At 30.5% G+C, this 13,938-nt stretch overlaps 2 protein-coding genes across 2 annotated transcripts; both read right to left on the bottom strand.

Annotated features, from left to right (window-relative positions):
• Positions 1-1,177: 1,177 nt before the first annotated feature.
• LOC111030509 lies at positions 1,178-2,452 on the bottom strand. The gene is made up of 4 exons (XM_022310038.1): positions 2,283-2,452; positions 1,991-2,162; positions 1,580-1,890; positions 1,178-1,374 (listed from the first exon to the last, which is right to left on the bottom strand). The coding sequence occupies exons 1-3, from the start codon at positions 2,370-2,372 to the stop codon at positions 1,580-1,582; spliced, it is 573 nt and encodes a 190-aa protein (XP_022165730.1). The 5' UTR covers positions 2,373-2,452; the 3' UTR covers positions 1,178-1,374.
• A 7,347-nt stretch (positions 2,453-9,799) lies between these two features.
• Positions 9,800-11,745, bottom strand: LOC111030510. The gene is made up of 4 exons (XM_022310039.1): positions 11,613-11,745; positions 11,293-11,481; positions 10,965-11,157; positions 9,800-10,273 (listed from the first exon to the last, which is right to left on the bottom strand). The coding sequence occupies exons 1-4, from the start codon at positions 11,670-11,672 to the stop codon at positions 9,987-9,989; spliced, it is 729 nt and encodes a 242-aa protein (XP_022165731.1). The 5' UTR covers positions 11,673-11,745; the 3' UTR covers positions 9,800-9,986.
• Between the last annotated feature and the right edge of the window lie 2,193 nt (positions 11,746-13,938).

Genomic DNA, 13,938 nt, shown 5'->3' with positions numbered 1-13,938 from the left:
ATAAGTCATAGTTAACCTTGAATTATAGTTACACGCATTCATTCAGACATTCAGTACCAAATCCAGCTTTTAAGAAATTAAATTTATTATATCAGAAGTATAGTTATTACTACTGCCGATAGAAAATAAGTATTGTTCAAACTTTACTCATGAATAACGAAACACTATGTTGTTACTAGGTACATAAGTTTATAGAGAGATAACCTTCATCTTGATTATCAATGTTTTCAAACATTTATAACAAGGACGATTTTGTTATTTTATTAAATTGATCGTTGTTTAATTCCGATGTATTATAAAATGTTAACATGTTCGAAGTGATTTGTGAGTGGAATGAAGGAGTTTTAGGATTTAAAATCAAAATCACCTTTACATACAACTTTTCTAATAATACTTTTCAAGCACATTTGTAAAAAGACATACACATTATTAAAATATTCATTAGCATACTAAATTCAACAAAATTTGAATACACGTATTTTTAATTATTTTTTAAAAAATCGTATGATATGAAGTACTTAGTTGATTATTGTTAAAATTGATGATATGTATTATTATTTTATTTATTATGTAATATATACATAATGAATACAATATAAGCATTGTTCATTTGTATGTGGGTACATAATAGTGTAATACTAACCTAAACTCTACTAAAAATATTTTTAAAAAACAATTATTCTTATTATTATATTTTGAAATTTAATTTCACAATTATTATTGTTAATTCAGTGTAATAAAAGCTGAAAGGACGCCAATGTTGAAAATAAGAAATTATTAATACTAATGTTTAATGTGCAGAATGGAATTTCTTCTCTGATCAGTAGTCCGTATATTTACCAAATGTAACATTTTAATGAATATTCTTAGACATTTTTATACCTTCACAACCTTTGTACATTAATCACCGTTTTTGGTTCATTACTCTTGAATTTGTGTACCCATAGATTAATGTTTTTGTTTTGTAAACGATAGTATACATCAAGATATTCCAAGGTTATGTCAAGAATTATGGAAAGATTTGGTAAGGAAAAATCATCGGCGCGATAACAACATTACAATTACACATAATTAGATTAATAAAATATACTATAATATATTTTTCAATCGGAAGCAATAATAGGGTCTGCAGTAACCAGATTTACAAACAATAAGGACATTAGATATAATGTATATACAATCATTCGTGTTTCGTAATAATAAAATAATAATAATAAATAGTCGAAATAAATAAATGTTGTTCTCTTGCGGTATAATTGACGTGCGCGGAAGATGCATCTGCAGCTATGGGATTACACGACCCGCAACGCACACACACACTCACACACACACACGAGTCGCGATGCAAGTCGTGTCAGCGTAGTCGGAAAACGTCTAAAAAATATGTAAAAAAATGAACAACCGTAAATACCAACACGTTATGTGAAATTATTAGCATATTGCAATACATCTCCGCACTACAGGTATACTAAGACGACATATCTGCCACCCTGTACGCAAGTGCAGTACGGGTAAGCGCACACGCGGGTAGGTTGTGTAAAGTCGATTGTTATCGTTAATTAATTATCACGTTTCGTACCTATCTGACTTGGTTGGAACCGTAGGCCAACTGTTGAGCGTGCTCCTGGACGCTCCTTGCGTAGTGCGCTGGCGGGGCACCGTAGATTCCGGCGTCGTGGGTGGTCAGAGATGGTGGTGACTCGGAAGCCTTCTTGACCAGCTGGAAGATGGCCAGACCGATGGATATGACGAACGAGAAGAACGACAGTTGCAGAGCGTTCCATGCCTTCAATCCCAACACGCCGATGGCGAGCGGGATCAGTGTGAGGGCCTTGAGCATGACGAACACCATGATGGGCATGAGGATCTTCTTGAGCTTATGGCGTTTGCCTGGAACGAGATGGGTGAGCGCGTCGTGAGTACGAGAGTGTGACGAATAGAAAATAATCGCGGATAATGTATCGGTCGTATACGACTGTTGTATACTCACTTCTTGGCTCGGCGGAGCTGGGAAGTCTTAGGGTCAGACCAAGTTCGTTCTCTTCCAAGTTCCTGGGCGACAAGGTGACGGTGGCGCCTCCGAGTTCCACGGACACGTCGCGCTTCTCGATGAGCTCTTGCAGTTGTTCCGTGATTCCCAGCTCATCTCCGTTGTTGCCATCCTGAAGACGTAACAGATTGGAATGAGTTAAAAAAAAAAAAATAATCATAATAATAATGAAAAAGGTCGTTTCAATCGATCGCGTCCTTGAACAGGCGATCCGATGACCGTCGGTAAGTACCTGCAGTTGTCGGTCGTTGGTCAGCGGCGATCCATAAGTGACGGCGATCAATGCGGCGGCGGACAGGAGCAAACACGAGAAACGAGCCATGGCGTGGGTGTGCTTATAGCTTGTGTTTGTAAGTATGTGCGACTACCGACTGTGGTGGTGCGAGTGTGGTGTCTGGTCGTCCGCGTCCTTGGGTTATATACCAGGAACCCCGAGTCCGAAAACTGTCACCAGAGTTATGGGGGAGGGGATAAGTACGGGTCGCGTATAGGATGTCCCCCGTTTAATCACGTTTTCGACGGCTATAGCTGTCCGGAGCGCGTCTGAATATTAATCGGGGCCCCGATGTGTGTCTCGGGCTGGTGAAATTATTATCGATGATGGGTCACGAGAACGCATAACAATATACTGTGTTAGACTGCCACTATTTTTATTATTATGTGTGGCGTGTACTAGCTACAATATTATATGTTATAGATTTTCGCGAATGACATTTTTTTACGTCCCGTTGCCCCCGAAGTCGTTCATTTTTCGGATATTTGAAAGTTTCACGAAATGGAAACCATATAGATGCATAACGGGAAATATGAAAAAAAATCTTCGAGTGCATTATTTTCTCTTCGATTTGCTCGTCAGATTTAAATCTGTTTTTAGTATTTTGGTCACATCAATATATCAGTCGGAAGACATTGAACACATCTAAATGTCTGTGTTATGTATGTTGTGTTAAACAAATATAGCAGAAAATCGTCAAATTCAACCTCTCTGCTTGATTGTTTTGTGGTAATAATAAATTGTAAAGCAAAAAATAATAATATATCACTTATTAATTTGTATAAAAAAAAAAAAAAATAAGATATTGGATTAAAAATAGGAATGTCGTGTGGGCTACTGTATAATATATGTGTTAAATTTGAATTCAATGATAAATCTTCGAATAGAAAAAAAACGATTCTAAAGCAAAGATGGCGTGTGTCTGCCTATACATAGTTTAACAGAAACATATTATGACCAAAGAAATAATTTGTGTTATAATCCATATTTTAATTTTTTTTTTTTTTCATATACATAATACATAATAATAAGTAATTAACACGTGTAGGACAAGCGTTTACTAATAATGTGAAAAAAAAGATTAAAAAATATTGATTAGAACACAACTTATTTCATTTGTCATATATTTCTCTTAAACTATGTATATAGGCAGACACACGCCATCTTTGCTTTAGAATCGTTTTTTTTCTATTCAAAGATTTATCATTGACTTCAAATTTAACACATACATTATGCAGTAGCCTATTATTTTATTTGTCATATTACCTTTCTATCTGTATATTAGTAAGTACATTTTATGATATTATTGATATTAAAGCTATTTATTTTGCTATTAGTATTACATTAATACAGGAGCTTAAATTAACTTTTGCCCAAAATATTGCATTTTAAAATGTGTTGGGGTATTGTGTGTTTAAAATATATTTAATATATTTTCAAGTACTCAAGAATAATATTTTTGAACTACAACAAAATGACTAAAATTTTTATCTTAGTTTAAATATTTCGTTCAAATTTGAACTTAAAATATCTGTAAAAAAAACTATTTAAATATGTTTTGGTTACAGCATGAACTGCTTCTAAGAAACTACTCATTTTACATTTTTTATCCTTACTTATAAAAATGTAACAATTTACAAAATTTTTAACTGCTTAAATAATTTGAGAAATTTCATGATTTTTATGAGTTACTTTTTAACTGTAAATGCTTATATCAAAAACCAAAATCATGCAAATTGATTACATTAAAATTTTTTTATTTACTGGTGAATACCTTATTTCGTCAAAATTTGAAATTCAAACACTTATAAAAATTAATTCAACTTTATGCCTTATGGTAAAACTTTTTTTTTCAGAAGTAGATTGAACAATTTTGTCTTGCATTGTCCAATGTTAGGTATAAAAATAAATATTCTTATGGATTCTTAGCTCAAAATAGTTTGTAAATATTTTTAATTTTGATAAATATTTTCAAAATTCTAACTTCAGACTTCCATAAAATGTATTGTGAATTTGTCCTCAGCCTTTTTTTTTTTTTACTAACACTAATTTGAAAATTATTGTTTGGACATAACGAATATTATGATATAAAATAAAATAAAATACTAATTTAATATCTAACACAAATAATATCTACATTATATCTATGGCGTATAACACAAAAAAGTGCAGGACATTACACCGATAACACGACTAAAATGGTACTATAAATAACACCGGTAGCGGTTTACGATATCACTGCTTTATTTTAATATACCAATGTATAAATTAATTTAATTCTTATTTAGTTTTAGGCCCTGGAGTAATACAAGGATATTCTGTTGTATTGTATTGATATATTGTGTTGAAAAATCGTCTCGTTAGTTTGTTGTTGTTTTAAATAAATCATAAGAGAGACTGGAAATTGGTTTTATAATGATGTGTTTATCGTTTATTTTTTTTGTGTCTGATGACAGACATCAAGCTGTGAAGCAGTAAATTCATATTTTTGACTATTAATTCTGTTGGTGGTTTTTGGTAGCAAGTTGTATCTCATTGATACTTTTGAGAGAATAAAAAATAAAAAATTTAAAGTAAATCATAGGAATATGTGCGCAAATCCAGTTTTTAACCACGTCAATTTTTGAGTTTTTTGTTTTTGTAAATCAATAACCGTAGAAACTTAACATCTTCTCCAAATATTTATTTTATCATTTTATAGACATGATATATTTTGGAACATTTTTAGCTATTTACAGAGGTTTGGTATTTTAAAAGTTGTTTAATAATTAATTCTATACATAATACGCCACCCTACAGTACGGTTGAATTGACTTGTATTGTTATAACTTATAAGGAACATTTTATCATATTGTTACAAATATAATATGCAATGTCTTTGGAAAAAAATAGTTCTACCTACCGTGTTACTATAATATTATTCATGACAGTGTTTTATTTTGGTTACTATTATAATACTATAGTAGTAAAGTTTTCGTTAATAAAATAAGATATGAAATTATTATAAAAATGGTTGTTAAAACATGTAATACCTTATTTACAAAAAGAAAAAATTGTTTTGCGAGCTGCTGCACATCACTTAACCTTTGATAACGTAATTTTTATTTTTTTACCTAAGCAAACGGTTTCATCTCTAATTTCTCACATCAATTAAATTTATATTGGAAATCACGTACACAGTTTTTGAAGTTGGTTTTTTTTTAGTTTCTAAACATTTTTTGGAAAATTAAAAATAATCTACTTATTTTTTAGATATGCACTATTGTGTAGAAATTCTAAATTACCTACCTTGCAAACACGTCTGTGGTTATTAATCTGGGAGTTAGTTTAAATAGTAAATCAATTTAATGAAACAACACTGTCATTCTAGAATACCTACTTAAGTATTGGTTATAATGATGAAAAATGTTTTAAGCTGGCTGTACTATTATAGTTGGGGCGTAATTGATGCCTATGTTACAACTTATAAATTATAAAACTACAATTTTATCTAATTACCAAGTTGATACTCGTACATACATCGATGCATAGTTTTTATAACCACCGTCATAGCTTATTGGAAATGTGTTGATATTATTTGTTTAAAACAATATTTTACCATTAAATGATATCGCTTATTAGTTCAAAGTGTTCATTTTAACTACGCGTATGCCATTTACAGAAAATAGACATAATCATTTTGATTATTGTAATAATAAAATACCTAATATGTTAGTTATTTGTTTATAGGTACATAATAAATTATCATGGATTTGTTTTAAAAATTAAGGAAACCAACAAAATATATATCAAAAATAAAATTTTTTTTTTAAATGCATATTTGGAATTTGATGAGCATATCAGTAATATTATAATGCTATACTGTAATTGATAAGTATTACTAATACTAGGCACAAAATAACATTAGAAAATAGTCGAATACAAAAAAGAAATTTATAACTATTCATTTTTAGATAATTCTGTGCCATTTTCTATATGGACACATAATAATTACCGATTGTTTCAAGAGAAAATATAGAAAGGGTTCGACGGAAGTTCTAAATTGAATTATTAATTGACGAACACAGAGTTAGGGCCAATTTCGATTGTGCAGTTGTGAATATTGATCAGCGAAAATGCGACAATGTAATATCATCACGATTGCCATACATACCTACGAGTAACTTCATCCTGTAACACTAAATTATATTTCTATAAAGTAATATTAATTGATTTCCCTTTTTTTAAAGTCTGAATAACTATTATTTGTAATTAATTATTTAATTTAAAATTAACTGTTTAATTTAAGTCACCTAAGCTTCATGTCTTGAGCTCTTGAGTTGGGCTTTACGACTTAAAAAAATTTAGTCGTAACTAAACCATTCAACAGTTATTACACTTTCGTTATCAGATTTTGTTGGAACTTCGCCAAATATTTGTCTATTTTATTATCGACTCTAATCGAAATGTTAGTTTATTTTTAATGTCGAATTCCTATAGATTATTTTTAAGTACTGATTTGTACTTAATAAATTATACACTTAATCTGTGCACATTATGCTTAATGTATATGTACTATGTATATTTTTTGTCCAACAATTTAAAACTGTTTACGACCTATTTTACGAAAACTACCAAAGATATTATTACAAAATTAATTCATGATTTTTATAAATACCTATTCAAAATTTGGTGTCATTTAAATTTGTTACTTTTAAATGTAGTGAGTAATTATAAATAGTTTGAAAATTATAATGTATTAAAAATAATAATTTTGAAGTAGGTATGTTAAGTGGTGACCTACCGGCTACCAATATGTTTAACATAAATATTTTTTTCCCAAACACATCGAGTATGTACCATTGTATTGAGCTTAGTTATTTTATAATTTAAAATTTTTATAAGGTATTATATATCAATCTCAAATGAATTATGATAAGGATAATTTAAAAATGTATTGTACGGATACTTCATGAATACTAACAAATAGAAAGAAAACACGAACAGGATACGAAAACTGCGTATACTAGGACGTAGGTATATCACTACACGTGTATAATATTGACACGATTGAACTATTCGCTCACAATAATATGATTATAAAAAAAATATATATTATTTTAAATATCACACTGCAGGTACGATGTACTTCGAGACAAGAGTAAATTTTATTGCGATCTCACATAAAACGTCAAAACGATTATCAAAATTATTAATAGGGAAATGCTGAATAAAGTGTCCAATGAAAAGATAATCTATAATATTATAATGATATGTCTCAAAAAGAGACGCACATATTAATTGGTACTTCAAACGTTAGAGTGGAACTGTTAATTTTTCAGTAACCGTTGAAGTACCTTTTTGTTTTAATTTCATCCATGTACAGCTGAGAGCTTGGCTATGGTACATTTCGTATGCATAACTAATAATTTACTATAAATATTCATCTGTTGTTTGCTAATGAAGATAGTTATTTTAATTTCAGTAGGTAGTTTTTATTATTTTTACAACGATTGTTTCGATAGCTCATATTTTTTAGTAATAAAGTTTTGAGTAGTGTTCATTAAAAGACAGAATACAACTTTTAGTTTTTAATTTTTAAGACATTGCATATGCGACACAGTCGTAAAAAAATTACTCAAAACTTAATTTAAATTACGCGATTAGGTCCTCCTACAAATAATACACTTAACACACTATAGAACAGCACGCGTCGAACAGCACCGTTAAATAAGGATTTGTGCGTCTTGGAATTTGTGCTCATTATTTTTGTCAGCCCTTCCTCCCCTCTAAAAAAAAACCTGGGCCTGGGATAATAGTTTTATTGTTGCTTTTTTAATCATGCAATTCGTGCCAAATAAATAGATTTTAAACAAGACTGAGAAATTTAATGAGGGATTTTTGTTTCCACTTCAATTTAATCAAAACAAACTATTTAAAATAACGTGTACTTTAATAAATATAATTTAAATATAGTTGGAAGAGTACCAGATTAAGTAAATCACATTTAACCATGAAAACTTGACAAGTTGGTAATGATTTGTAAAAATAAAGACGGACTACGTGGTTTTTTACAAGTTATTTATAAAAAATAATTCGAATTAAATATTACGTATTTCTATACACGAATTAATCCTTTGATATGCCTTCATACTTTTATGAAAGTTAATTTTCTGTACACTAGAATTATAGTTTACAAGGTTTAACAGTATGACTTGACAAATTAAATAACTTTTGCTGTTCTAATCAATGTCACATTTTTTTTTTACGTATTTGTATAATTTATAGACGCTTGCGCTTCAAGTGTAATATCCAATTTTTACTTTTACCTATTTTTTATACTGAAAATGAAAAATGTACAGTTGTATTAAACTCTTTTGTAAAAATCAAAATAGCCAATTGTACCTAAATCTGTTTTTAGAAAAATGTTGAGGATAAAAACGTTTATTTAAGTCAAGTAGTTTATTTTTTCCAAATTTTTAAAATATCAATACATTCATATTAAAGTATATCATTTTGAAACAAAACAACTTTTTTCAAAAACATTCTTTTTAGAATCTTTAATTATTTATTATCCGTATTCCTATAGAATTTTCATATTTTTTTTCAAACATCTAATTAGTATAAGCTTTTTAATTTTTCAATTTTTCAAGTTACTATGCACACTATTATATAGTTATATTAACATATCTTAAATGTATGGCTTAGGTCATCGTTCCTACAGTTTTTTTCTCTTAGTTATGCCTATCCAACCTTAATATCTTTAATAGCTGTATAAGACTTACTATATATTATATATTATGTATTTATGTCAGTGTTTATGTTTCACAAAGACATCTACAATGCACAATTAAATACCCTGCATGAATTTCATCTATAAAAAATCAAAATGATGTACTATCTACATTTTACAGAACAGTCCTTATCAGTCGTCTTGTTTTCGATTACCTCTGCCTAAAACAATATTTTCACTTTATTGTGGAAACGATAGCTACAATTTATAGTGTTGGAAAAATATTATATTTCCATTTTACTTTTATTCCATATCCTTACTAATTAGTACATTATTTTAAGATGGAAAGCTTAAGTAGGGTACTTGTTTTGGGTATCAAATGTTTAAATACTAGTTTAAAGTATCACGCCTGTACTCATTTTCGTTCATACGCCACGTGTGACGTTATCTATGCGACATACATGTGTTTTTTCGTCATTTTATTTTCAGCCGTAAATACGCAGGATATGAATATACTGCAAACAATACTCGATTATTTCATCCGGAATCTACAATAAATTATATCTATGGAAATAATAATATGTGATTTTTTTTAATTGGTATTACTTGTTTAAGTTTACCAGCATATATGGGGAATAAGATAATAATCAATTTGTTTCATAAAAACATAATTAACATAACGTTGTGTTTGGTGTAATACCAGTAGGTACCTATTATCTGTGGATTCAACTTAAATTTTGGCAATTTCAATAAAACTCAATCGTACACAAAAATGTTAGATTTTAATCGTTGTTTCTTTTTCCAATCAATACAAATAATAAATAAATAAATAATTAAATTACAAACGTAAAATAAATATAAAAATAAAATCAAAAAACAATACACAATATAATAATATTATGTCTGCGTAAGCTCGCATTGTAATCGCTTACAATCAGTGCCACGATGCATCACTGCTCGGGCTGCTGTGCGCTGTACGCCCTGGCGTGAGCGTATCCGTCGTGGTGGTGTGTGTGCACTGGCGACGGGTAGTGCAATATTTCCACACCGACCACTTTGGGCTTGGTGAACCTGTAGATGACCATTGCGGCGGACAGGACCAGCGATAGCAGACCCAGGGTTAAAGCCTTCCACGTCTTCAACGCGATCAGGGCGATGGCGATAGGGATGAGCACGGTGGTCTTGAACTTCAGGCCCAAGAGGAAAGGGATGACTATTTTGCGGACGAAACCACGGCCTGAAAAGTGGGTCAAATTTAGTTTTTTTTTTAATTTTTATTTGGTTTTCACGAGTTCCATCCGTTACAATTATCAAACGAAAAACAAAATAATAGTGTCGTATTAGCAACATTATTGCAAGGCATCGTAATATACTTTTATATTGCCAAATATCTTGTACAAATTATTCAAATGTATGTTTTTTGAATATTATGTATTTTTTTTATCAAGGTGAAAAATACTTAATATTTTAACGCTGATAAAAATGTGATCAAAAAAGAAAAAAGTTCGGATCTGTGTAAATAAATCGTTCTTCAGAGTGTTAGTTTTAATATTTTGATATTTTAATATATTTAAAAACGTGAAATTTAAATAATGATACTGTTAAAATGTCAACAATCTAACTTTCAAATACAAATAAGTTTTATAAGTAGTACTGAATAAGTATTAGTTTTGTACTTCCATAATTTGTGCAATGAATACATTTGGTTTCCGTTTAAGCTGCGTGAAACAATATGAACTAAATTGATCGAGAAAAATTAAGATTGATGACAATCATGAAAATAAAATGTCTAAAAAAATATTTCTGATACTCTGATGATAATATAGTATTCGAACACTTTTTGCGCAGTTAGTTTTCGACTAGGAAGTCCGAATTACCTACAAAGGTTCATAATAATGTTATAGGTACAGTAGGTACACGAGTCTTACTTCGGCCTTGTTGGGCGACGGCGGAGTGGCCTTGGTCGACCAGTGGCATTTTCACTTGTCCGGCGGACGATCCAAGTTCTTCGGGCAGGCTGACATGGAGCTCGTGGGTGCTCAGAAAGTCGTCGATTCTGTCCAGCATGCGGAGTGCCGAGTTGCCGTCGACGGCCTTCTTATATTCCTCGCCGTTGGGAATCTGCGATATAGAGTACGCATGATATTATGATATTGATATAAATATCTACCACGATACGAACACGCCCGGTAACCACGACCACGGTGTAAACCTTGGTGCGTAAACGACTCGAATTTGTGTTGTTAAATATCATACCGAGTTGGCGACTTGATCTTCGTCATTGCTGTCGTGGGTGCGTTTCAGTGACAGGTCTCTGGTCAGTCTGAACTCGGCCTTCTCCGCGGTCTGGCCAATGAACTTGAGAAGTTTGGGCTTGGCGCACGTCCAATCGGTACCGCAGTCGTCCAACAGTTTTCCGCCGAATTCCAGAGCGGTTTCGGTCGCCTACACGCAACATAATTTTGCATTAATACATAAATCGCAATGGAAATAGTAAAAAAAAAAAACAATTAATTATGATGGTCGCCTTTTTTCGTGATAATTATTATTGTTTCGGTCGTCGCCTTATATTTTACCTGAGCGGCGGCGAACAGTGACAGTGCAGCGACGCAACATAACACGGAAAGACGATGCATCGTGGAGCAGGTTGATCGAACGAATGAACGCTCTGGACACGCGGTCCCGTGCTTATAATGTGGTGTGCCGCAGAATTATCGATCGCCTTCTGAATGCCTAATCGTACCACCGTGGCCACCGCTGCAGAATGCGGACGACACCCTTTCTACTTTCTTCGGCCGAAATTTTCTCAAATCACGTGCCGATTGTAAACTTACCTACTATATTATACATCGATGATCCTTTTTTGGTTTCGATTATTGGAACGCCCGTGAACGTATACCGGTGACCGGTCAAAATATCACCGAAAAAATATTTCGTGAGCATTGAGTTCAATACGGCTACATATAATAGGATCTTAAATATGCAAAAATAATATAACAATAGGTTGATCCATAGTATTATTCGACTAGGTAATTAATTGGCGCCTGTGTTTTATTTGATTCTGTGTCAAGTCAATACAAAAATAATATCGACTGTTCTAAATGTTAATGTTAAAAAAAAAAATGTGTATAATTGGTCAAGTCATTCATTTTTATGTTAACTACATATTGTAGCATATAGTACTTATATTGGAGTAGTATTGTATTTTGATGATTTTAATGTTATATTAACAACAACAAATTACTGTTGTAAAAGACTTTGTGGTTGAAATATTTAGAAAAACGTATGACAATGTATTATTTTCTTGTGCTATACATACGATATTATATTGATACGTTTTTAAAAAATAATTTCTAAAAAGATCGTACATGAGATGCTTTTTTGAAGTTAATCGTTGATTTAACCTCGGGAATCTCGAATACCTACCAGTTATATTGATGTTGTTATTATAGCATCTATATAATAATATATAATATTTTTTTCTCGACTTTCTATACACACATACCAATATAATATAAAAATGACGTCAAGTATATCAGGTACCTGATTCATGGTGTTTAATGTATTATACCTACCTCTGAAACCCAGCACACTAAGTACAGATAATTATATCTAATAATTATGATATGCCTGCACAGAGCGATTTACCTAACATAATGTAGGTAGCCCTTTGCTCTTTAATGCATTTGTTCACATTTTGATTTTTAGACCTATTTGAGTATACCGAAAGAAATATATTTTTCAAATTGAAGGTATTTCGATTTTATAAAATTTAAGTAGTTTCCTCGGGGGTATGTTTTGTTTATTTAATTTTGAAGTTGATGTATAGAACAATAATGTATGTTATTATTAGTTTATGAATTATTAAACTATATAAATATATAAATACTTATTCTGATGACAATTCTTAATATTAATTTTACATAAAATTTAAAATATATTATATAATGTAATACATAATATTACCTATTTAGTCAATCATATAATATTCATATCTATTTTATAAATTGATATAAATTATTATTATTTCCAAACAATCAAAGACCTTTTTGAGATCTTTTTAAACATATCACGATGGATTACTATTCTCAGACCTTAGTCATCATGTTTAGAAGGTCTTAAATTACTCTTTTGAATTTTGTTTGCTTTTTATTATATATAATTTTTTTGTTATAAGGATTTTTGAATGTTTTTTTGTATCTACGTTTTACAGTTAAAAATTACCTACTGTGGTTTTTATTTGAACTGCCACAAGACATTCATTAGCTATAGCATTCAAAATCTGAGTAATAACTAGAAATAGGGTATTCAAGTTTAATTGAAAATTCCGAAAACCCGAACATAAATAAATAAGTTCATTATTAAAGAAAAAAAATCAGATTGGACGTGGTTGCTGAATTATCGTCTATACATATATAATTAATAATTATTATGTATAAATAACTTAGCTATCGTAACTTCAATGTATTATAATTTATTTTTTTGCCATACAGCTCGCATATTATACAAAGCGATTTTTACAATATAATATTATTATTTACGATTTTTATTTTTTAGAGTATGTAGGTATAATATTATAATACATTGCGACTTTACGATTGTTCTGCAGCTACGTCACGTTAAGTACACCTGATAGGTAATTAAAATAACTCGCAATGGTTATATATTGTCTGTCAGGAAATAATGAAAATTGTTTAGTATTCGAAATCCGATGTAATACAATGCGTATCTCAGTGACGAATAGAGCGTAATAGTGGCATTTTAACTGTACATGTAGTTTAATTATTCGACACAGATATTATCATCGACAATCATGGCAATGCGACTGTTAAAACTATAAAGATGTCAGCTGTGTTTTTTAATAATACCTAATGAAAATCATTAACATATAACTGAAATATT

This window comes from Myzus persicae, unplaced genomic scaffold (assembly GCF_001856785.1).
Source record: "Myzus persicae strain clone G006 unplaced genomic scaffold, MPER_G0061.0, whole genome shotgun sequence".
NCBI lineage: Eukaryota > Metazoa > Arthropoda > Insecta > Hemiptera > Aphididae > Myzus > Myzus persicae.
This window is presented reverse-complemented; position numbering and strand designations above follow the sequence as displayed.